This window comes from Pangasianodon hypophthalmus, chromosome 10 (assembly GCF_027358585.1).
Source record: "Pangasianodon hypophthalmus isolate fPanHyp1 chromosome 10, fPanHyp1.pri, whole genome shotgun sequence".
In the NCBI taxonomy this organism is placed as follows: Eukaryota; Metazoa; Chordata; class Actinopteri; order Siluriformes; family Pangasiidae; genus Pangasianodon; species Pangasianodon hypophthalmus.
Genome location: NC_069719.1, coordinates 13118456 through 13144597, shown reverse-complemented (window position 1 = coordinate 13144597; position 26142 = coordinate 13118456). Strand labels below are relative to the sequence as shown.

General features: G+C 40.0%; 3 protein-coding genes across 8 annotated transcripts in view; 1 reads left to right on the top strand and 2 right to left on the bottom strand.

Moving 5' to 3' along the window:
• The window catches only part of kiaa0586 (KIAA0586 ortholog), a 91323-nt gene extending 71520 nt beyond the window's left edge, over positions 1 to 19803 (bottom strand). For 5 of the 6 annotated variants that reach the window (XM_053237400.1, XM_053237404.1, XM_053237402.1 and 2 more), the window contains exons 1-10: positions 19513 to 19803; positions 18950 to 19226; positions 18632 to 18702; positions 18118 to 18184; positions 17962 to 18031; positions 17675 to 17864; positions 14728 to 14937; positions 14398 to 14569; positions 14094 to 14249; positions 9503 to 9626 (exon numbers count right to left, since the gene is read on the bottom strand). In XM_053237400.1, coding sequence (XP_053093375.1) covers positions 9503 to 9626; positions 14094 to 14249; positions 14398 to 14569; positions 14728 to 14937; positions 17675 to 17864; positions 17962 to 18031; positions 18118 to 18184; positions 18632 to 18702; positions 18950 to 19223 — 1334 coding nt within the window. In that variant the 5' untranslated portion in view covers positions 19224 to 19226; positions 19513 to 19803. The remainder of the gene's footprint in view (positions 1 to 9502; positions 9627 to 14093; positions 14250 to 14397; positions 14570 to 14727; positions 14938 to 17674; positions 17865 to 17961; positions 18032 to 18117; positions 18185 to 18631; positions 18703 to 18949; positions 19227 to 19512) is intronic. The other variant, XM_053237401.1, reaches the window with a different exon arrangement.
• irf2bpl (interferon regulatory factor 2 binding protein-like) lies at positions 1623 to 7907 on the bottom strand. The gene has a single exon (XM_026933829.3). It carries the CDS (start codon positions 6704 to 6706, stop codon positions 4709 to 4711), a length of 1998 nt encoding a protein of 665 aa, XP_026789630.2. The 5' UTR covers positions 6707 to 7907; the 3' UTR covers positions 1623 to 4708.
• A 1501-nt stretch (positions 19804 to 21304) lies between the features above and the next one.
• Positions 21305 to 23139, top strand: timm9 (translocase of inner mitochondrial membrane 9 homolog). The gene is made up of 4 exons (XM_026934225.3): positions 21305 to 21414; positions 21662 to 21716; positions 21830 to 21925; positions 22697 to 23139. The coding sequence occupies exons 2-4, from the start codon at positions 21678 to 21680 to the stop codon at positions 22829 to 22831; spliced, it is 270 nt and encodes an 89-aa protein (XP_026790026.1). The 5' UTR covers positions 21305 to 21414; positions 21662 to 21677; the 3' UTR covers positions 22832 to 23139.
• Positions 23140 to 26142: the final 3003 nt, after the last annotated feature.

Genomic DNA, 26142 nt, shown 5'->3' with positions numbered 1-26142 from the left:
TAGCTTGGACCAGTCAAGTGAAACCAGCCTTGAACAATCTAGCTAGGAGGCTTTTCAGGGAGGACAGAGTCGCCATGGTGTTTCCATGTGCTCGAAAACAACTCCCCCTTTACTGAGCCCCCCAAAGACGCAACCCCCAACCAACTCAGGCGGGAAACTACAGGAAGCTCTAACAGGCTGGTGCTCAAGGGGGAAGTGGCCTTGAAATGCAAATTGGAATTCCAGTAGAAATTGAAGTCCTTCACATGTAATGAAAAACATTGGACTGGAACACAGCCAAAATCCCCACCCCGCCTCCTTATTTTTAACAACCCGATGTCATTAGCCATCTCACAAGCTGACTTTGCGTTATATAACATACGTTTTGCCCTTTAAAAACACTGCCGTGCAGAGTTTATTACTAACCATATATTTGTATATAATTTCCTGCATGTAGAAAGAAATAAATGTGGCTATACAATAAGACAACAGAATGCAACCACTCTTCACATAATGCTATAAATTTAGATTTGCAGCAAACTGAAGGGATCATACGATCCATCTTATCTGTACCCAAAGGGAAGCTAAAAACAAGAAAAAAAAGGAAAGGGTGGGGGTAAGACAGTAAATCAATTCGTCTCTGCAGCTTTAATATCTGCAAGAGGAGGCAGGAAGCACATGCCTGCAGCAGCTGGCAGCTTATTTGCTGGGATGGAATGGAATATCTGAGATTGCATACATTATCTGCCAAGGGGGCCCTGGGCTACGAAAGATAGTGCTGACATCACCGTCTATAAATGGCTGTGCTCAGAAGCACACTGAATGAAAACAAAATGGGAATAACCCTTTCCAGACAAACTCAAACAAAACAACATGTGTATACACAGAGAAGAGTAAGTGATATAGGAAAACATTTCTTCGGCATAACACAACTCGTTATCAACTAAATGGCAAATTTGTTATTTTGAAATACAAACACATCTCACTGTGCCTTAGCAAGAATGTATATATACACATATACACGCACACACACAACGTGTGTAAAATATCACATTAAAGAAATTGGTGGAGAAAAAGGTAAAGTAATGGCAAGTATAAGCCATGAACTGTGGTCTCCCCCATTGTGTCTGCACATTCCTGAATAAATAATGTTGTGAACAAGGCTGGTAACCACGGGCAACCGTGCACGATGGCACTGCGGAGTAACCTTTGGAGTGGCTGTATTTTTAAGCCCTGGAAACTTCTCCCTCGTAGGATAGAAGGAAAGAGAGAGGGAAAGAAGGAAGAGAGAGAGAGAGAGAGAGAGAGAGAGAGAGAGAGAGAACAATGAGAGAGGGGAGGTGTGCGTGTGTGCATGTGCAGTGTGCGTGTGTGTGTGAGTTGGGGGAAGGGAGGGGGCTTCCCTGGGCTGTGGAGGGGGAACAGACTGCAGTGATTTCACAACGCACCCAGAAACCTAACAAGCCAAAAACAGACTGGCTAGAGCCAAACTGGGTGAGAAAGAACAGCATTAGAAAAGTCATTAATTCCAACCTCTAACTGACTGGGTTTTGCTATTATATAAACTATTCTGGGACAATTTAAAGATTAGCCACATGTATTCAGTGTGCTGCCGGAACAAATAACATGCAGCTTAATGAAAGAAGAGAACAGAAATGTTTATTGTCTCTCTGTGCTGTCTTCCAAGAGATCCTCCAAGTCCTGGTCATTCCTGGTGATGGTCATTCCCAATGGCAGTAACAAGTACTAACAAAAACTGACGGCGTGCTCAGTGACAGGTCACTCCGGGTAAAATTACAAGTGATGCCTGCTAGAGAGTGAAAAATCCTTAATGTCACGAAAAGTGATGCAGAAATGCTGCTACTTACATGCTATTGCCTGGAAATCCCAAATGAACCTATATTAGAATGCAAATGGTGCACAAGCACTGAGTTCCATGAAGTCATGCAGACTGCAAACACTATGCAAGCTAAGTGTCTTGGTGATGTTTGTGTTTCTCTTTACTATGCATACTGCATGCGCAAAATATTGTTGCTACAGTCACTGACATCCTAATCAGCATACAGACAATAGAAGGCAGTCTATTCTGACCGAGTCACCACACCTTAGCTCCAACTAATAGAGCAGGTGGTGCCCCGTCTCTGCAATGCACCACTCCAGATGACATCTCTGACTGTACTTTCAATAAGCACAGCGCTAAAGGGATCATTACACTGAGATTGGAGCATTACACTGAGAGTGCAAACTGGAAAGGGAAAAAAAAAACAAAAAAAAAACTGTTTTCGCTACTCAGTATTTTTCCAAATTATGATGCTCAAAACTATTTTCAAATGGGTCACCTGAAAAATACTAAAATATAGATTAACGCATGTAATCGGGACATGTGCAATCATCTACACTATGTACATAAGACAGTCAGTTCATCAAATCTGCATGCTATTCAAAAAAAATAACAATTCATTTCAGACCATTTCTATTTTTATTATCCAGTTACCTAACTTTATGAGTCACCATTAATTTATGCTCAATTCATAAAACAAAGCTCTGCTTAGGTCACAGATGGATAGATTACAGTTTATTCAGCACTCTGACTGAAGAAAATTGTCAACCTAAACAATGAGCAACATTTACCACTAATCAATAGAGTTTTTTTTTCTTTTTCTAGTGTATTAATCTACCATACAATTTTATAATTTATGATTTTATAAGTGCTTCAGCTAGCTTCCTGATTTCTAAGTAACCAGTACAGCATAGCAGGCTTTGGTAAAAACAAGGACTATAGATTTCATATAAAAGATAGAGTAGCTTTAGTATGGTTCAAGCAGTCTGTAGGTGAGATATCCTGGCATACACACTATTTCCTTAAAGCCCTTTGTGATTGTGTCTGGAGGCCCGCTCATGCCTAATTGCCATGAAGGAATTGTGCTTCCAACCATTTGTCTGAGGCACTGGAAGGGAAAAAAAAGAGCATTAGCTTGAGTAATGGCAACAGCCACGCACCAACTGGTTTCCCTCCTATCGGCAGCCAATGCAAGATTACAACTGACGGCTCACGTGACCGCCAGCTGAATTCTAAATGAGGAATGTTTCCCTGGGGGCATCTCAGGCATGTGCAAGCACTTTCCTTCACTGTCTTTCACAAACATTCACACATACAAGAACAAGTAATTTTCAGCATAGGCTAGAACACAGATCAGCCTACAAATGTTACATGGAGGGAATTTATGCATTAAACACTACGGATCGGATTGACGTTCATCTTATAATACTCAAACTTGTTGCTGCAAGCATGACAGGAAAAACACGCACACTAACAAGAACGCCACTGCAGCGAAAATAGATTCGATAGCGCTCACTGAGAATGCCAGCCTTCCTAAATGCATGATTGCAGGATGGGAAAACGAGTCGCTTTTGTACACTCACACTGTTAGCACTGCTGTAATATGATTAAATAAATAAATAAATAAATAGAAACAGCACAGATCTAGTTTTGTCATAGTTCTGCTGATTGCATTAAAGGTACATTTTTAGGTCAAGGTGACTGAAAATGTAAAATGTGCAAATTACATTCTGCTCATTGCAATTGAGTTAGTAATTGCCCATCATATTAGAAAGAAACATTGTGGGATTTTATGCTTCTGAGGTCAAAAAGTCAATAAAACATCTGTCCTTCTAGAGCAATCACATGCAATGCAAGTTTATAAAAAGCTCAACATAACAAAAAATAATTAAAATTGAATAATAGCGCTTTTTCCTGTGCAATAAAAGGCTATAAAAAGCTCAGTAAAAATATTAGCCACATGACACACAAAACAGTAATGACTGAATGGTATTTTCTGCAGAACTTGTAGCTTTACCAAAGAGCAGAGCCACACTTACTTGCCACTACAGTTCTCAGTTTTAAGAGATATATTTGTTGGATGTAAATAAACCCATATAAACCTTGCATGTGGAAACAAAAAGTCAAACCGAACAAACCGACACTTGACAAATATATTAATATCAATGAATTTATTACAATTTACTCAGCTCCAAGGCACGTTACAAGTCTTCTGTTACTACAGAAATGTATAAACAAACAGAGCATTTAAGTTCATGTACAGTATTTTTGCTCTACTCTTAAGCATCCGTGCACCTTTAAAGCAAAAGGGAGGAGAATGAAAAACACGTAGGAAACTATATTTGTACTTTCAGAACACGAGATGAAAGTGAGACATTGGTTGTTGTTGTTTTTTTTCTTTTCTTTTTTTTCTGTAAAGAACGTCAAAAATATAAAGAGACCAAAAGACAAAAAAAAAAAAAAAAAAAAAAAAAATGCCCACTAACGGTCTATAAACCGAGTCATGCCTCGCGCCTTCCTGTTTACGGTGGTAACTAGGACAAAACAGCTCCGGTAACAATCCGGGTTTCTATAGGGGGTGTGGGGGGAGGGGATCTCACCTTAAAAGAAGTGCATGAGCCCAAATAAAAACGTGAGCGCAAAGTGCTTCCCCACCGTACCGTTAACACTGCCACCAAAATACATCGCGACCAAACATGTCCTCCTCCTCTTCCTCCTTCAAATTAGCCATGACATCACACTGCCCACTGTACCTTTGTTTCAAAACACTGAAATATATGACGGAAAGAGGGGGTCTCTGTACATAGGACTACTTTGTCAGTTATTCACAACATGTATATAATATACTCGACTCGATTTACGTTTCTGATTCGGGAAGCATAATCATTTTTAGGGGTCCCTTTCCTTTTTCACTTTAACGTCCCCAGCCAAAATGGTCGCGATCTCGCCTTGCATGAAAGCCCAAGGCACATTCGAACCTACCAGGGGGCATTTCTCTCCGCTGGGGCAATACACCTCGCCGGTTGCCCCCTGTGCTTTGATGCTCTCGCGTGAACACGGGAAGCAAAACTTATGGTTGGGAACGGAGGGACACTGCACGAAGTGTGTGTCTTCTAAGCGTTCATGACAAATGGTGCAACACAGCGGTCCGTTGTTGGCCATGGGCGAATCAGGAATGTTTTGTGGGTGCGCTTGCTCCATGTTTTGATGGGAAGCGGACTGAGAGGGTGTCCCGGCCATGTTTAACTCTCCATTACGGGAAGCCAAGCGCCTCTGTCCCGACACGGAAGCGGGCGATACCGGACTGCTGCTGTTGTGTCTGGTGGACGTGGTGGAGTGCACGGAGTTGCTGTCTTTTGGAGAATGCGCGTTCCCCAGCGTGTCTGCCACCGACATGAGCGCGGCCATGGGCGACTGTCCGTTCTGCGGAGCCGATTCGGGCGGCGTGGCACGGCTCGAGTGCACGGGCCCGAGGGGCGGAGGGCCACCGTGCGAGGCCACGAACGAGCCTGACGCCATGGTGAGCTTCAGCGCCTCGCTTTGACTGGCTATCCACTGCTGCCTCTGCTGCTCATCGCTGAGCTTGAGCGCTCCCTCGGCCGAGTCGGGTTCAGGCGACGCTTTGCGCTTGCGCATGCCCGGTCTGAGCGCACTGGCGGACGGCATGGCGCGCGGCATGTTCACGAGCGCCGAAGGCAGCAGCGGGCAGCTGGCGTCGATGTAGGGCTGCGGCAGCATCTCGGCGCCAAGTCCTTCCTTAAAGAACCGCACAGTCTCCGGCAGCAAGTCGCCCAGGAGTCGCCAGTCGCCGGAACCGTGCTTCTTCTCATATTCCAGATACTTAAACCCAGAAGAGAGCCCCCTGCCATAGTCTTTCATACAGTCTTGATACATTTGTTTGGCCACCCCGGACGCGCTGGAAAACACGTTACCAGATCCGCTTGGGTATTCAACAAATATTTTCAGCTCGTAGTCCATACCGGGCTTAGACACAGCGTCGAAAGCAAACACTCTGCCCGAAAGTGAATGGTCTTTCTTGAACCTTACATCAAAGGGCGTGCAGTTCGAAAGTGTAATTAAAGTCTCCCTTACGATCTTAGGCTTGCTCGCCCAGTCCTCAGCTCTGTTCCGCAAACTCTCGCTAAGCTCGGCCAAAGCCTCCGCGTTGCGCTGCTTCTCTTTCAGATCGCGGTCTTGGTCCGTACTGGACACGGAACCAGGTCTTTTACCTTGTTCCGACATCGCCTGCGACGCCATGGACAAAGCTGTGCTCATGCTGGCTGTTGGAGGAGCTCTGCCGGCCATGCTGTGCTGCGCAATGCCCGCTGCTGATGGAGGGCCGTTCAGCATGGTCTGCGGGAGTAGATTCGGTGGCACGTTCATTTGCCCAGGCACCGTGACCAGGCCGTGGCTTCGGCGAGAGTTAGGGCTCTGGCGGTTAAGCTCGGGAGGCCCGTCGTCTGATTTCGGAAATCCGTTCGGTCCTCCGAGTCCGTTCGGGAGGCGTCCGGCGTGAGCGCCGATGGCGGAGTAATCGAAGCGCGATCTCTCCGTGCTCAGAGAGTAGCGCTCGAGCCCTTGCTGCTGCTGCTTAGACGAGGCGTCCACATGGTTCAGCTGCACCGTCTCCTTGGCCGCCATGGCTGCCTGTGCCTTCACCGTGGGCGGCGGCGCTGGTCCCGGGGATCTCCCCTCTTGGAAGCCATGAGCCCGCTTAAGGTGCCGCGCGGTCTCGATGACAAACTCGATCCGATCCGCGCCTTCGTAATTCACGCAGCCTCTGCACACCGGCTCGGTAAAATCCCAAATCATAGCCCACGGCATGCGGGGCAAGTCGCAGAGATAACACGACTGCCTCCTCGACGAGGAGACTTGTGCAGAAGACATGTTGAATGCCTCCCTCTCGGATCCGCGATACGGTCGTTTTCGGTCTTAATAACGAAATAAGGAAATATTTTCTCAGGCAGTCTCTGAATAGGAGCTTTGCTCTGCAGAAGGACGCGACTTCGGGACCGTGACTCCAGGCGCGCTTCACATTCTGCCTCGCGTGCGGAGTTGGAATTTTGATTGTGCCTCCACGTCCGCGCGCTCCACTCGGAATGCCACCTGGCTGGGCCGGTGACGTCAGCACCACGTTCCGCAGTTCTTCTCAGTTCCGAATCGACACATGCCACTTGTTGCTGTCCGAGCGCGCATGCTCCAACCACTCCCTACACATCTTCTGAATGGACCCAGCAACACACGACACATTGACCAATTTTTCGCTTAGAAAATAAGACCAGTTTGTGGAGTATCATTCCCCCCACCCCCCCAGCATACAGATATCAGCACGAGCTGTCTGCCTTTTAATTCAGTAATACTCAGTTTAAGATTTACGAAGGAGATATAAAAAAAAGTGCTTACATCAGCAAATACCATCGCTCTTTTTCTCAGTACAGTGGATGTAATTTCGACTCAGAATCCTTCTACATACCCCCACATTCCGTTCTCTGACAGCTAGGTATTGTTCTCTGTATAACTTTTAGCCAGTATATATGGATTTTTATATTTTTGGAATCAATCAATACATGTATGTATGTATGTATGCATCGATCTATCTATCTATCTACCTATGTTTTTTATAGTGCAGTGCTTTGTAAAGTATTTCCTTTTTTCTTATATGTACAGCTGCCTACATGGTACCAGAGATTCTACTGGACTGTAATCAGATAGTCACTGCAAATGCAAATAAAGCTATACCAGAGCTTAGGCAGTCAAGCTGCATCAAACCCAACAGCTACCATTCAGGGAATCTTGCACAGGACATCACTAAAATGTGTCATGAAAATAAAATTTTGCAAAACCTTAATTGCTGGTTGTACATTTTGCCATGTAGGGCCAAGAAATAAACAATTCAATGTTTCCCCAAAAGAAAGAAAGAAAACCATGAAAATAGGATTATTTGTGTAAAGAAACTGATATTGTGGTTAAAAAAAAAAAAAAAAGATCCTGTAATACCCAGGCAAAAACTTTCACTCCAGTAACCTGCAGCGGTGCATACGGTGCAGGATATTTTGTTTTCCTTCTCCCTCCCTGAGAGATTCTCTGCTATCCCTGCAGTGCTCTCATGCATACAGATCACACTGTGCCTCACCGCCTCTCTCTCTCTCTCTCTCTCTCTCTCTCTCTCTCTCTCTCATACACAGCGGAAAGTTTTCAGTGTTCTGCCTTCCCCAGGCCTGTCGTAGGGGTTAACTCTCAGCTTCCGCTAAGCAGCTGGATTCTTGCCAGACTGAGGGATTCTGGGAAAGGCAAGCCTTGCCAAGTACAAACTGCCAACATTAAGCAGGCCTGACAGTCCCCTCTCCTCCTCCAAGCCTGGCAGTGGTTCAAAGTGCTCTTTCATTTGAGACGCTGGCAGGCAGCCAAATGCATGCAGATTTACTTTACCTATTCTCAGATGGAGCTGATAGAGGCAGCCTGCCGTTGCCATGGGGACTAGAGGCTGCTGGAGCAGCTCTGCGAGTTACTGCCTCCCTTGGGCTCCTTATATGTGTGTATCTAGTACAGACTGCTCAGTAAGCTGCATATGTATGACTTTCCCTTACACTGCTTTCTATTTTTTGTTCTTTTTTTAATGTGTTGGAAAGAATTTAACTTTTCACAATCTCGCTGAGGCTCAGCCGAGGCAGTTGGGTGCTGATGTTTCCTTACTTTTAAAAATGGCAATGGCTAAGGGTATTAATGAAGCAATAATTACACAGATATCTCTCTAATAGAGATCACTGTTAAAACAATAACTGCAATTTGAAAGCATATCCAACAAGCTGCTTGTGCAGGACATTATCGTAAACAGCATACTAAATATCTGAGCACTAAGTCTATCCTATGCAGGATTGCTGATTGCAGAATGAGTACAGCATCATTCACATTTCCTGTACAGACTGTATATCAAAGTAAGAAAAAAAAGCTAGGCTATGTAAAGGTAAGCATTCAGCTGAAATGCCTTCTTTGGTAGCAACAATGTTGTAGGCCACAGTTTATTTCCTGTTCATTTCTTATATCGTTTTCCTGAGTTCATGTCATATAAAATTATGTATGAAAAGGAATGGATGAATCACACCCTGCAAGTCACCTACAGAGCGGACACTGACATCAATATTCTGGTCCGTGGCATGCCGTGTCACCCTGACAAGGCTGTAGTTCAGACACAAGCAAACACATTGTAGTTATTTATAGTCCAGAACTATTTGTCTCCCTCAAACCCTATTTTTCTTCACAGTCTTGTATGCCACTTAAAGGGATGCACCAATACTATGCATTGATACTCAATTTAGTATCAAACATTAAACCAGTTACATATAACAAATGCCTTCATAATTGTCTAAACAAAGTAAAAGTGGTGAAAAAAGTCAAAAGCTGGATTTCTGATCAATACCGGCCAATATGATGATGGAAGTAGTATGTGGTTTTGGCATCAGCACACACTTAGAGGAGCATAGAGAAACAAAATTTAACAATATTGACTACCAGTATTAAACTGTGCAGTATGCTGTTGTGAAATCAGGGGAGTATGTTCAGCAATGGTAATATCTCCTGACTGGTATATAAGAAACCTCAGTGCATGTGTTCCCATACAGTATATAATGCAACATAACAGACCAAGGAGTGTGATTTTTTTTTTTTTTAAAGATTTGTCAATACCTTGAATGCTCTGGTTGGCTGTCATTGACTGTTGCTATGGCAACCTGCCTTACTCCATCAGGCTGTGCTGGATGTCTTGTAGATTTCTGGTTGTTAGAGATCTGTTCCTGCAGCCTGCCATTTCCTGCAGAGAGGAAGAAAAAACAACACTGGCTCAATCAGTCTGAGCAGCACGCACCTGCCTCACTCAGCATTTTACTCAGTCCGAGCACACATACACAGTGATTCATCATAGATTTGCATTCCGACCAAAAATGCTAAATTTCCACTAATCACTGGCTCTAGCATTCATAAAATGTGTGTCATTAACTTTTTAAATAACCTTCTAAATTTGGCATTTGTGAGAATGCTAGTGAAGTTCTTATTTTTACAGCCAGCCAAGAAGTGACTGTAAATGGGAACAAGTCTCTGTTAGTGAACACAAACTTCATCACACAGATGTTTGTCAAGGGAGGGCAAAATATAACTCTGGTCAGTTTCCAAAGCCCATTAGAGCCCTAAGAGATTTCTAAGAGGAATGTTCCCCTGCAGCACTGAATGCAGACAAAAGAAAACAAAGCTATATAAATACATGGGAAAAGGATTCCTAGCTCCTCCAAAAACATTACCCTGGCTCCCAAGGAGATCCTGAGTGTAATCATTTCCTCAAGGTTAAAAAGTCACCTTAAAAGGGGACTCCTCCTACAAGAACAACAACATCATGCCAGGCTCTTCCACCGCACATCAGTGTTTCACAATCAGTGAGGCCAGACAAGGAAAAACCAGAAAGGAAACCGGAGGCCTGGAAACTTCATGATGAACATAGTTTAACAATGTGGAATAGGTCACGCTACTGGTCTTCTAACAAAGGCGTCCTGATTCTTAAAACGACTGTACTGTGCTTCCTCTAAAAGGACATGACCGTTTTAAAAAAAGGCAATGACCCCATACTAGATAATGTTATATGCAACAATAGGATTAATTTCTCTGTGCATGTCTTATGCTGAAATTGCCTGGACTAGCATGCAATGCCAGCAAATACTTTTGCAACCATGTCTCAATTTTCTCATGAGAATGTGAAATCAATGTAAAAAAAAAAAATAGCAGCAATCCTTTCGATTTTGTAAACTTAAATGTCGTTTCCTTCTCACACTGTGACAAGCCTCTGGTCCCTCGGCTCCATAATCTTCATGTGATGGCTGCTGTTGTTAGCACACAGATTCCAGCCCCATTTCCCAGCAGCTGGGTGAGAACAAACTCAAACTGTGTTTACAGCTGCAAAACATCAGATGGAATGTGGCGGACTCATAGCAACAGCAAGCGGCTGTCTTTTCTACTGCCTTTACAATTATTCCAAACACAGACAGGCAAACAATAGACAGCGATTAGCACGAAACTGGCACCTCCCCAAGGGGTGGCAGCTCATAGCAGGACCACAGGGTTAGAAAGAATACCGCAGTCCGCCAGGAGCACAACGGCCCGCAAAATGGAATAGAGGAAACAGAGCTGAAAGACGCAGGGAGCGTAAAGCTTCACCACATTATAGAAAAAGAACAAAACCCACAACAGGCACAGCAATCTAATAGGCATAGACTCTGCCATGGCTCATGAGTAACCAGCTGTGCACGATCATCCTGAGGAGCTGAAAAGCCGTTTTGTGCTTCTCTGCGGTGTGATGCATGGCACGGCACTCGCCCCCCCAGGGCATAGTGGCAGTGCTAGAGGTCTTGGCAGGTAAGAGAACAGGCTAATAATAAAGTCTGCCATTTATTTCACAAAGGGCATCTCAGTGGAAAGTAGACAAGCCCCTCTGGGTGACATGGCTGGGAAAAAAAAAAAACAAGATGTTCTGTACTATTCATCCCACTACATATGGGATTGTTGAGGAAAGGCCTTCTATTTAAAAATATCCAAAGTCTTTGCTATTTTTATACCGTTGTCAGTGACTATCAGAAGTAATCACAAAATAATGAGGCAATTGTTAAAACATTCTGTGGGCTTAGAAACAAGACACATATCAGCACGAGTACATGTGTGCATTCACAGTATGAGGCAGAGATATAAGCCAAAGTAGCTAATTAGGAAAGATAAAATTATCTCTCTCAGATAATGTAACTTTATGTTTTGTAAATATGGACCGTCTTCTTTCAGCTCCCACTATATCTAGGCTGTGCATCCTTAATAAGGGCAGATCCTGTGAATCAGAGATATGTTAAAATGTGATATACTTGAACCCAGACTTTATGACTAATCCATTAACTCACATTATTGATTATGAACTCGGCTTAGACAGAACTTCTACAATATCCACATACAGTATAATAACAGAGATCTAGATCTACTACCAGCATCAGTATTAGTCTAGATTAATATTTATTTAAGGACACCATATTTTTAAGATCCTGGTCTAGTTCATCATATGACCAAAATACTACTGTGCTTCAGCAAAGATAAAGAACATGTACACTGGTTGTGTGTCCCTTATCCAAGTCAGAATGACTAACAATGATTAGATCTGCTTAAGTTAACTAAGACTTGCTCAGGGCTGGCCTATTTTTATGCATTATAGCTTTTAGAAAACTTACATACGAGGTGTGCTTGTTTATGTAAGGCTACATAGAAGCTAATAGAAACTGGAATCCACACTGCATGGTCTTTCAATAATTAAAACAGCTCTGAATATTCCCCCTAATGCTTTGATATTAAAAATATCCTTGAGATGTACACCGACTACTGTACGCTTACCCTAGCTCTCATACGCCAGCATGGATTTAATGTGGGTTTTGATGGCATGCTTGAGAAACAAAAGGCAGCAGACCTAAAAATAGCCCATTGCCTTACAGAGAGCAGTCTGACAGCCGGGGATGGTGAGAGAGCAATCCAGCCGCAGAAATAGCAGGGTTGCCACGACAACCAGGCAGAGCACATCAGCGACAAAATGGCGTCACTAGCAACAGACATCTTAAGCTGGATTTCTCAACTAACCTTGACAAGTACACAAAAGCAAACTGAACAGTGATGGCTAGACAGTTCTCATAAGCTATACAATAGCAGCCTACAGTAAATATGACTAATACAGCTGGTTCTGGGTTTTAATGTTGTAACATTATGATCTATTGAACTGTGTTCAGTTAGCTCTCTACACATGTCCAGAAAGGAGAGAGAGCAGGTTCTGGTGAAGTAATCCTATATCAGAATGAGAGAGAGCAGGGCCATGTTAGATTTAGATGAAAAACTTTCAGTCACAGCCAATGACTTGTGCCCTAGGCATTTAGCACCTTCATTATCTCTGTACTGGAAACAGAGCGAGAGAGGAAAGAAAGCAGGAATGGATAAATGAAAGAAAGACGGCCTGCTAAAAAAGACGCTTGGCCAAGATGCCGCCCCAAATCCTTCACCAGCCTTGTTCCGCAGCAGGCTTGAGTAATGCAGGTTTGATATGGCTTCAATTTTAGCGTCTGTTGTTTGAAGCTAACAACTGAAAGTGTATATCCAGCGTCACCTGCTCAGCCAGCAGTAGCATGTTGAGCTTTCTGAGCTTCTCGAGCAAACACTCAAGGTTTTGAAAATAACCTGTCACGAAAACAAGGCGGCATGGCTGAGACGAACTGCACCAACTGTCCGTATTTACACAGCTGCTCAGCAGCCCTTGTTGAACACAAATGTTTTACCCTTAATTAGGTTTACTTTAGAAGACACAGCCATGCACCTTCAATCAAAAAGATCTGTTCAATATCTATGGGCTGGATAAATGAGCCAATTGTTTTTGGTTAATGAACAATTTGTAAGGAAATAAACATGATTTTCAATTCTCTGCATTACTGCTTGAGGAGGCCACAAGCACAAGTGTTAAGGACTAATGAAGAATAGGACTTAAATCATTTGATTGGGTTTTAACCAAAATACAAAATGAATCAAATGTGTTTTATGTACAGAAACAGTATGCGAATATGAATGTTTTGGCTCAGATTCACATAAAGTAATCTCACTTATTTGAGAACCATGTGTTCAGTGAAACATGAACAACAGTAATGAATCATAAAAGGAATGGCTGGATTGTGTGTGCTATTTATGGTTTATCCCACAAATTTCCTGAAATCCATCAAATTTTTTATCTTAGATAATTTAACACACAAGGTGTTTTTTTTTCCACCTACATAACCGAGACAGTCCTGAACAAATTGAAATTCATACATGCATATGTTATGAATCATCGTTACCTTTGCATATTCAAAAATATACATTAAAACAAATGATTAAACTCAAACTCCATTCTCTCTGTTTGATTATTCATGGAGCAGAATTTGGAGATGATGCTACTGCCATCAAGTGGTTTCAGAGTGAATGGCATTTCTGCAGAAGTTGGCATTACAGCTAGTTCCTGTATCATCATTTTCAGTGTGATAAGCATAGTTATGTTACTTATAGAACATGATGTTACTACTGTCATGACATAAAATAACTGGCAAAAAGACACCTGGGTAAATTTATGCACTAGACTTACACCTCTACTGCAATTAATCAAGCACATCTGGATTTGTAATGTCTTCAACTTCCGTTCTCTATCTCACACTACATACTTAAGTGTGCAGTGTAAGTAAGTCAAACCCACTGTGCTTTGTCTGTGGAGGGTTGTGTGTCCTGTTCTGTTTGCTGTAGGCTGCACGATTCCAGTGGGTGGGTTTGGGGATGACATTACGAGGTGCCAGCATCTCTAGCTGACTTTTCCCCTCTCCTCTCTGAGTCTCCCTGATTTGCTCCTGGGCAACTAGATGGGAAAAAATAACAGCAAAAAGAGTGAAAAAGCAAGACAAAGTAAGCAATTTTTCATTCTGTGAAAACTAAACAGTTTATAATACTTGACATTATTAACGTTTTAGATTTGCCTTTTTTAAATGAATTTCCTACAATCATACCTGTAGGGTCTGAATTTCCTGCAGCAGCATTTTCCACAACATGAAGCCTGCTAAACCCTGGCCTGTGTACACACGCTGGCAGGGTTACACCAGAACCTGTATAAAGTCTGGATTGTGAGGGTGGGATGGTACGTGCTGTTACAGCATCCAGAGCAGAGCCCAAGAGACGGTTCTAATAGAAAGCCAACAAATATATAAAAATATCAAAATAAAGACAAAACATGAATTGAAATACACCTCATAAGAATGATTTCATTTCATTATTAGAAATGAATAGCAAGCTCACAAATCTTGAGAGCTATAAATGGAAAAGTGAGCAAGACCCTGTACCTGCAGCTCAAGCTGTTGGCCTTGGATCATTTCCAGATGTTGAAGCCTCTGCTGGGTCAGTACAGTCAGCTGCTCTTGCAGCTGGACCACTCTGTCTGCACCACTGCCTGATCTGCTCTCTGATGCGTTGTTCACTCTGCCCTCGGCTTCGTGGAGTCGCCGCAACTCAGACGCCACCTGAGCCACACGAGCCTCAATATCACTCTGGGCCTGTTAATTATACATTAAACACACTCTTAGTCTGTCCTGTTTATTCATTTATGAACAGTTTATTCATTCAGCAGAACAGTACGGTTCAAAGGACAATTATAATCACAACAGTAATTGAAACAGTAATCAGTCTGGGGTATGGAAGAAGGCAGGGATAAATAATCACAGCTGGTGCCTCAGCCACACTCTCCTCTACAGTGGAAGCCTTAAAAATAGTGAGCAAATATCACTTGAACACATAATTTCCACCATAATCCTCATAAACAAGGATCCACAAACCTCCCTTATAATCAGGTACATAGTGGCATTTCATGGAATATATAACCGCATAGATATGGACATGACTTGTTGGTCTGCACTACCATTATCCTTGCCAGCCCAGATATGTGTCATTAAAATGGATGTTTTACCTCGCATTTACTTTTTCTCCTCAATGATACCACTTTTGCTACCCACGGATTACTGGACAAAATTTCAAACATTAGTTTCTAAGTTCATATGGAAGGGTAAATCTCTTCGTATAAAATCTACAACTCTGCAGGATGTTGGATGCTGGTGGCCTTGCATTACCAACTTTAAATTCATCATTGGGCCCAATATTAGCATATCTTCTCTCTGTTTGGTGCGCTGCTTTAAAGTTCTCTCACAATGCCCTTAAATGACATTCTGACTCATCATTATTCCACAGTCATAGTCTTCTTACGGATAACAAACCCTTTGTTTTTTCAGAGGGGAGCGATAGAAGTATTCATGTTTTAGCTGACATATGGGGGAAGGATGGTCTATGGCTATTTAATGACCTGCATATAGAATATAATTTGTTCCGTGGGGTACTACCATCCCTTGTCTCACTTTGCACAAGGTGCTAACAACAAAAGGATGTACAAAGGGTATGGTATCATCTTTCGCATTTGGTACAGAGATATACGATGTGCATGTACAGAAGCCAATAATGGCGATAATAATGTCGAAATTTGCTGGGATGCAATATGGGCTAATCTTAGACATTCATTACAAAATGGTTTACAGGATGTATCTCACCCCTGGAAACATTATTTTATGAAACATCCCCGTCTCCTAATTGTAATCTATGCTCCAGGGGGGTTCCATTGGTACTTATAAATACATGTTCTGAGATTGGCCTAAAGTAAATAAGTTTTGGGTACAGGTATCTATGGCTTTAAAGGACATTCCTGAGGTTGATATACCATGCTCTCCTAAACTTTTGCTTCTACATGACAACTTGTCTTTCATTTTTTCACTGACTCAAAAAAACTGTTATGCTCTGGATTGACTGCAGCTAAGAAACCTCACAACCTCCACACTCTCTAGCCTGGTCACACTGGATGTACTCTTTCTTAGACATCATGAACAAGGAATTATCGCTGGCAAGAATGCATGGAGCCACTCAAAAAACTCTCAGCATTGTCAAGGGCAAGCTTTAAAATTAACGAGATGTTGTAATTAATTTAATTATTTTACATGTTTTAAACATAATTGATTGTTAGCTTATTTTTGGTTTTTTTTCTTCTCTACTTGTCATCTTATAAAATGGTTGTGATTTTATCTTATTTTATGTATTGTCAATAACTGCACCTTAACATGTTATAGGGGGAGTGGGATGGGGAAAAAGGGGAAGATTACATGGTTGCCATGGGTGGGTGGGGCAGAACTTAAAATTGTAAGACTGTTTGGAGTGTTGTACCTTTGTTTTATACCAATTTATCTTTGTACTTTAACATTGTTTTCAGTCTTGAATAAAAATTTGACCAAAAAAATACTGATTATTGATACTGATAATTTATATAATTTATATACTAAAAATAAAAATTAACATATTTGCTCACAAAATTAGTCTGAAGAACTTAAAATGTTAAAAATAAACCAGTGCAGTTTTAATCACGGTGTTTCTCTCCTATAATTCAAAGAGGTGCTGGGCTTATCACTATGACAATGAGATGCCATTTGAGCTTAAAGCACATATTTGGTGATCCAGGTACATCAGGGATCATCAGTTCCATTTTGGAGATTTTCCTGCTCAAAACACCCGATTTAACTGACCAGGTAATCACCAGTTTTAATAAATGTGTTAGAGCAGGTGTGGAAATGATGACCCCTAGTGTATATCGGGACTAGGTTTTCAAGTTAGGCCAAACAGCCTCATTGAAGTGTATCTAACCTAATAAAGGGGAAGTTAGGCTAATAAACTAACAAATAAATTCTTCCTTAATATATATTATATTTTTATAGTTACATAAATAATATTCCAACAGTCATTATATATGCATATCAACAGCAATGTAATTGTATATATCACTCAATACATACTGTATATCTTTATTCTTTCACTGTAGAGTGACCTTAGAAAATCACAATTTTTGGAGTTGTGAACATTTTTTGTCATCAAAATCCCCAAAAACATGTCTAATCATATCAGGAGATATGAATTAGATATCACACTCGCATGACCGATCACTGAGTGCTCTTTGTGCAAAAAGAACTGTTTTCCTACCTCTGGGGTACATGTACCAGGTTTAGGAAATCCACAATCAGCCTAATTAATATAGACCAAGATTTTCTTCTTAAAACTTCATACGAATAATGTATTCGGTCTATTATATTAAATGTCATTATTTAAGTGCTGTATTTAATCTAAAATTATCTTATTCGGATGTGAAGGCAAAAGAGAGTTTTAAATGACTTAAACACAGCTAAACATCAGGAGGTTGAGCAGTACCTTGATGAGAGGAGCTGTGGCTGCAATAGCAGCAGCTGTAATGGCTGCCGCAGTTGAAGCAGCTTCAGCATCCCTTGATGATAAAGCGGTGTTAGGCTGGACCTCAGGAAGTTTTGGTTCACTGCTTTGTGGACGTCCTGCATCCAACAACTGCACCTTTACCTCCCGCCTCACCGGTGCACTGTGGGATCTACATGGTCCAGTGAAAAAACATAATGTGCTTACCATTTACATCTGAAATTGATGCAGTTAATAATGTTAGTGCTAAAAAGTCAGGCCAAACTTACCTGTGCTTTAGGGCAGCTACAACAGCACCTCTCCCATGAGCGGAGTACCTCGATATTAACACATCCTTCCCTGGAAGGTTTTCAAATGTTTGGCAAAATGAAAATGCAATGAACATCATGTACACACATGTTAAATTAGGTAGAGAGGAAAATTACCTTCTTGCTCCTTGTCTCTTGTTTGGGTGCCTGATGTTTTAAGTGTATCTCTACCTGCTCTAGGAAGCTGAGAGAAAGAGAGAGCGTTGTTATTTAATCTTTAATCATAAACAATGCAGAAGCTAGACTACATCCAAAACCACGTAGTTTTCAGCACTTATAGCAGTGTACATCTTTCCATGCTGTGGGAGCAGTTTAATTTTGTTTAATGACATGATGGTTGTGGAGATCAACATCATCTACTGTCAAAATGGTGTAGATGTAATAACCTATAATTATTATTTAATTATAGTCATAGCACTGAATGACTAGTCACTTGAACTGAGTAGGTTCAAATTACGCCAGTCACACTAATGTGTTCCTTATAGGAAAATATTCATTTTCATTCAAGCTCAAAAACTTAAAGAATAAACATAAATAATGTCAGTTCTTGTAGGTGAAAATGATCTGGAATAAGAAGCTCTGATCCAAAGATTATGATAGAAAATTTTTAAAAATATTGTTTGAAGGTTACTCTTATCTGGTGCCTCCCTTCACTTCTCCTGGCAACTGGATTTGCTGCTGTATGATATTGGTCTTCAGGTGCTACAAAAAGCAGCAAAAAGCAGACATTTGTACATTATATTTTGATATGTATAAATCATATAATAATTATGTATAATTCTATAATAATAATTATATATATATATATATATATATATATATATATATATATATATATATATATATATATATATATATATATATGTGTGTGTGTGAGAGAGAGAGAGAGAGAGAGAGAGAGTTTAGATAGATAGATAGACAGAGAGAGAGAGAGAGAGAATAAAAGTACCTGTGGGTGAAGCTGAATGTGTGTTTACAGGAAGCACAGGAGGAACCATCTCCTCCAGAAATCCACTTTCAGCCACACAGGAACCATGAACAGAGTCTGAAAGTCTCCGCACATAAATATTAATATCTCTGGGGCAAGATAAGGCCGACTCCATATTTTCACTCAGGTTTTTCTGTCTCTTTTGGTCAATAACTGCTTTAGTGGAGCGAATTAAAACATCAGCAGCATCAGAACCGGACGTGGATTCATCCAAGTTCATGTTATATAAGTCCATGGTCTGGAAACAGCAGGTATAACAAATATTAGTTTATATTGTGTTCTAATGATATATATTTTTATGTATTATTAGACACTGTGTATTGTAGACCTTTATATTTAAGAATAATATTCAACAAAATGGACAGTACTAATTCAGAAAACTGACACTGAGTCGCTTCCTCACTTCTGTCAGGTAAGTTAGTTAGTTAGCTAGTCAGCTAAAATGCCCATAACTGCTCATGGCTGGTGAAATCACTTGTACACACACAGTAGTTAATAAGCGCTAAGAGAAGGCAGGTATTCACCTGGCAGGAAACATGGACAGAGCTCGCTTACTGGCCTTAGGTTTGAATTTGGCGCCGGTGGTGCAGTAACGTCCTGCTGGGAGTCTCAACACAGGTCCAGGTATAAGATGAAGCCGAGCACAGACACTTGTGTGTGTGTGTGTGTGTGTGTGTGTGTAAGCGTATAAAGCACCCTGTGCCGCTGCACACACAACACAAGAGTCTACCTTTACTCTACAGTTTGTACCGATCAAACTACAGCAACTGTTGCTGACAACAAAGTTGACAACAGATGTGAATTTAGACACCGCAAGAGACTGTACCATTTCAAAATAAAAGTACTTTCCCAGTGTGGTGTATTTGTTTAGACACCATATATATATATATATATATATATATATATATATATATATATATATATATATATATATATATATATATATATATATATATATATATATATATATGGTGTCTATATATATATATATATATATATATATATATATATGTGTGTGTGTGTGTGTGTGTCTGTAAATATATAGAATTCAGATTTGTTATAATTATATTATTATTAACTTATTCATGCTCACTTGTACAGCAGACACTCACATATCTCAGCCTAATATTAAACAGCTCGAAGAAGCTTGTTATTTATCAAAGAAAACTTGAAATAATAAAATAATTGTTGACGTGGTGAAGCGTTTTCTAAGGAGACATGTATTTATCATTTGTGGAAGGAGTTGTGGGTGTCAGCACTTTGTAACAGTCAGTAACTTTTTAACCACAGGAGTTTTAGCGACAGTGGAGTTTGGGCTTTTTTCCTGTTTCTCTGTAACATGACAAACTGCCGGGGTTTTCTTGTCTTATTAACTGTAAGAAAGAGCAAAAAAGAGGCTGGCGAGGGAATTACTGTTTATAGGTGTTTTGCAGATGTTCAATAACATTAAATGTAAATATACATGGTGGAAAAACATGTTGCACTATTCTTTAATAAATATAAAAATGTAATCACTGGGACATTGCTGTAGTATAAGAAGAATAAATACTTCAGGACTGTAATTGGGAAATAATCCACAACAAAGTGGTTACAGCCCTCAAGTCTATCAAGTATACTAGCTATTTTATTTCATATTTATAAGAAATTTCATATTTTTATTGATTAAATAAAAAAAAGAATGAAAGGAAAATACAGTAAAGTTGTAAATAATAGGTAGATAAAACTTACAGAGACAATATATTTTAGTCTTTCATCAGTGTTAGCTCTCTCAAATAATTTTTGGAAATTGATTTTTATTTTTTTTTTTTAAACCATATAAAATTAAAGTAAAATTTAAAAATCACACAAACTTTATGTTTTCTATGTTTGGTTTTATGTAAGAGGTAACTGATATGAAGGATTATTACATTTAATACAATTTATAGGGGCTCCATTATAATCAAAAAAATTATAACAAGATTAATATTAAAATGTTGTGACCAGATTTAGCTGAAAACTAATTAGAAAATTCTCTCCAAAAGTTTATTTATTTATTTATTTATTTATTTATTTATTTATTTATTTTAATTACACTCCAGACAGACCTCTTCCGCATATCGGGCTCCTTCAGCGCTTTGGATTACGTCACTGACAGAGTTGCATTTGCTACGTAATCTTAATTTCCAAACGTTATTTTCGACATAATAAATATTTGTGTATATCAATAGTATGTTAAAAACTATACGTAAGTAATTGATGTTCTGTTTTATTCTTTCCATTATTCTTTTTATATTTACAACACACAAAAGTAAATTTTTTTAAAACCCACCAAGCGTCTATTTTTGTTGGAAAGTGCGGCAGTGAAATGTCAATTTCTGGCACACTTACCGTCACATGTCCTTTAGAGGCCCTCCGGTGTAAGTGTGTGTGTCTCCGTCAGATCTGAGGTAATATCAAAATCATGCTGTATATTCTGTGTATACTGAAACACATCGTTTATATTGATTTGTTAAAATGTTAGTGATTTTGAGCGACAGATATGAGCCAGCTTTCCATTTACATAGGTCACTGCAGCATACTGTAGCTTAATCTATAGCTGTATATTTGCGCTGTAAACATGTAATAGTTTCATAGCAGTGTAATTATAGAGGATATGCCGGTGATTTTGTGTGTTGTTTTCACTCTGATGTGCAGAACAAGGGGTTTGGCTATGGCTGCTCAGGTCACAGAATCAGATCAGATTAAACAGGTGGGTTAATGTAGATCTGAATCTTTCAGGAAAAACAAGTTCACGGGGTCTTAGTGTCCGTTATATAATGTCACAGTGTTTAAAACATGCTTTTTACACGTTTGATCTTTCAGTTCAAGGAATTCCTTGGCACCTACAACAAACTGACCGAGAACTGCTTCATGGACTGTGTGAAAGACTTCACTACAAGAGAGGTCAAAGCGGAAGAGGTGTGAGAGCCACCAAGACTAAAAGAAACCTCCACCCTGAAACACATTTAATATGTTTACACTGAAATATACACTAATATATTTGTGATCTCCTTAGTGCTTCTGGTGCACATATGTAGGCCGGTGCTGTATTTTCACTGTTCCTGTGAGAAGTTAGAGGTTGTGTGCTGATAATCTCAAACATAAGGGATAGCGATGATGTTTCATTGATAGCTCCTAAAACAACAGAGAAAGAGCTTCTTTTCATCTTTGTCATTCAACCTCACATTAATGAATCCACCATAGAAGTAGTGGAGACAGCAAATGTTGGACTCCATGTTCCAGAATGCAGTGCGGCTGTATGAGCTTCTGCTTGGCTAGTTAGCGGTCTCTGAGATGACAAGGACGATGGTGTTGACGTGGTACCTTATCTGTTTGAGTAGAGTGTAAAGACGAGGAGGTGGGAGAGCTGTACAGACTAAAGTGCTGCTGCATCACTCTCTTTAAGTAGAGATACAGGAGGTGCTCTGTGTAGTTAATGTAGTTGTACCCTTAGCCAAAGTGAAAATAGAACACCATGTCGATGAAAGAAGTTTAAGGTGAAGATCACATATTGATTATAAATGATATGCAAGTCTTTCAGGGTGGATTTAATGGACCTGTAATGTTGACAATGACTGATTAAAATCAACATATCTTTCCATTTAACCACATTTTAGCTTCGTTCTGATTGCATAAACAGCAATCGTTTCTCAGTGGGATAATGCTAAGGTTGTCTCTCCTTCTTTTCAGACCTCGTGTTCTGAGAGCTGTCTACAGAAGTATCTGAAGATGACACAGCGGATCTCGATGCGCTTTCAGGAATATCATATCCAGCAGAATGAAGCTTTAGCAGCCAAAGCTGGCTTATTAGGCCAGCCACGATAGTCGACTACTGTGTGTTTTACAGACTCGTATCGTCAGGCTGTAACTCTCACCCTGCCTGCTTCATACTGGACTGATGAGGCAGAGGACAGCGAGTCAGAAGATGATGTCCTCCTATTAGGTTCAGATCCTTATCAGTGGTGGGAGGTTTCTTTCCTGTTCTTCCGATTGTGAAGACTCACCAGGTCTTATTCAGGCATAATGTGAAGGTAGCATTTTTTGTTTGTTTGCTTTTTAAGTAGTCATGGCCTATTTATGTCATCACTGCAAATTGTATGTGACAAATAAAACAAGGAAATAAGTACGTTTTATACAGACTACATTATTCATCTATCTGCTGTACCTACAGTATATTGAATCTAACTGCTCTATCTACAGTATATATATATATTTTTTTTAACCCACCCATTTTTTTAAGTGATCAAAAATAGTGGAACATGTGACTGATCAGTGTTTCTTGCTGCCCGGGTGTGTCCTGTTAAATTAATTGTTTAAAGAATCAATAGCTCTGAATGTCTACTCAATATCTCCATACCACAAGATGCAAACCACTCATCAGCACTAAAAAGCAGCACAAAAGAAAAATGCAACAGTTTGGTGATGTCAATGTCAACAACTCACCGATGCAGTTATTGCAAGCAAGGGATATGCAACAAATATTAAGTGTTATATACTTTAAGACTATCTGTTCTATTACTTTTGCTCACCTAAAAATTGGGTGGTCTTCTACAAAAGGTGCCAAGTTGTTTAACACATCTAGATGTAAGTATTAGGAAATGAAAGCTAAAATTCTGGTCTATCATCTCATAGTCATCTTTTGATCTAAAATCCAAATGTATTCAGTGTATAGAGAAGAAAAGAAGAAAGGAAAAAAAAAAAAAAAATTTTGGCCTTGCTGTTCCAATACTTTTGGAGAGGACTGTATGAGGTGGACTGAGGAGTCTACGAGCCCAAGCATGTGTGATGATATTCTTTTCATGGCATTCTGGTTGTGAAGAACTTGGTCAGCCTCTAACAAATTTGTTTGGGGCCATGCACCAAAGGTGTGTAGTCACCCTTTTGTAATTGTTTTATTTTTTTTATTGATATTCTATGGCAGCAAATAGAACACTCTGTACACATTTTATGAAATTTATCACAGTGTTAGAGGGCAGTCTCAGCTACCTACCCAGCAATTTTGATGTATGCCTCTCAAGCAGTAAAAGCTGCACCAAATTTTGCAAAAGGGCAAAATCGGACATACTTTTTAAATAAAAACTCCACACTGCATTTCCACTTGTTGGGTCATGCCATGTTTAACATACAGTCAGGTCCATAAGTATTTGGACAGTGACACAATTTTCATAATTTTGCCTCCGTACACCACCGCAATGGATTTGAAATGAAGCAATCAAGATGTGATTGAAGTGTAGACTCTGTGCTTGATTTCAAGGGGTTTAACAAAAATATTGCATTAACTGTTTAGGAATTACAGCCATTTTTTTTTTACATTTTCACAGGCTCAGAAGTATTTGGACAAACTAACATAATAATAAATGTTAGGAATATTTATAATACTTGGATGCAAATCCGTTGCAATGAATGATTGCCTGAAGTCTGGAACTCATGGACATCACTCAGTGCCAGGTTTGCGAGGCCTTTACTGCAGCCACCTTCAGTTGCTGCATGTTTGTGGGTCTTTCTGCCTTCAGTTTTGTATTGTTTTGTCTTCAGAAAGCGAAAAGCATGCTCAATTGGGTTTAGGTCAGGTGACTGACTATGAATCTGAGCAGAACGTATAGTTCAATACACTTCAGAATTTATCCTGCTTCTTCTATCAGCAGTCACATCATCAATAAACACTAGTGACCCAGTTCCATTGGCATTCATACATTCCCATGCCATAACACTGCCTCCACATCATGATGTGGTATGCTTTGGATCATGAGCCCTTCCTTTCCTTCTCCATACTCTTCTCTTCCCATTTTTCTGGTACAAGTTAATCTTACATCAGAACTGGTCAGGCTTTTTTTTAGAGGTTTTGTGTGTGTGTGTGTCACAGTCCAAATACTTATGGACCTAACCAAGTTTCTGCTATATTGGATTTTCCTCCATTTTGAATTTTTTCAAAAACATTTTTTTCACTTCTCATACAAATTTTGTCCAATCATAACAAAATTAAACATATGTTTAGCAATATGACCTGATGTTAACAAAGTTTGAGCTGATTTGTAACATGGGAGGGTTACTGAAAACAGGACGTCAGGCATTATCTTAGCAATGGTTTGACATTGACAAGAGGTGGGGCCAGAAAGTACTTATTATAGTTACATAATATAATTATCATTGTTATTGTAGTTACAGTATAAAGCCTTATAGGTCACATGAATGGAATGAGTCAAATATATCCATGAACAATTACTGAGAAGGGAGCAAACTTGAGCTTTGTCCTAAGCTCAGTAGAGAACAGAGCATCTCAGAGACTATTATTATCTGAGATATGAATATATGAAAAAGAAAGTAGATCCACCATTTATTATTCTCACTTTTAAGCAACATTAAAGCCTCCAATTCAGCAAAAACACAATGGTTGCACAGGCAGACATAAATGCAACCTTTCAATCAGAATGTCCTGATCAGGCCTCTTTTGTGAAATTATGACCAAGTATAATACAGAACTGTACAATACTTTCCTATTTCCAGTAGGTAATTGGACAGGGAACACCATAAAGTGTAAAATAACTAAGATACTGTATGTAGGTGTAAATGAACTTGTAAAAATAAGGATGAGTTAATTGCAGCCAGTGTCCTCTGACAGTTTGGAAATAATCTGTTTTACACTGGTTTGAAGTATACTGAGGCAGAAGAAGAAAATGCATGAGTCTTATTTCTTTAATTGCACCTCCTCATTTCCTATCCTCACTTCTTAGCTCTTCCCTCTTAGGAAGTAAGGAAAGGATGCAAATAAAGAAAACAAACACAGGAGGAATCCAGGACAAATGTAATTGTCAAATGAGATGTCCTTTTTTCAATTTTTGTGTGAGATTACTTACTAAATTGTACAATTACATCACCTTCACACACATTACTGTTCATGTTACAGTTTTAATGTAACATTAATGTAATTAATGTTTTAATCTACACAAATATATATGTATAGATTATATAGTCTATAGTGATCTATATAGATTATATAGTCCTTGCATGTGACTTTTTTAGTCAAGCATGTTGCGCTGACATCCAATGTTTTTACTTGTTCCAACTGTTAATTTGTGGCATATTAGTGAGTAATCTTGCCACCTCAAAGCTCAAAGTTCAAGGTTTGATCCAGAACT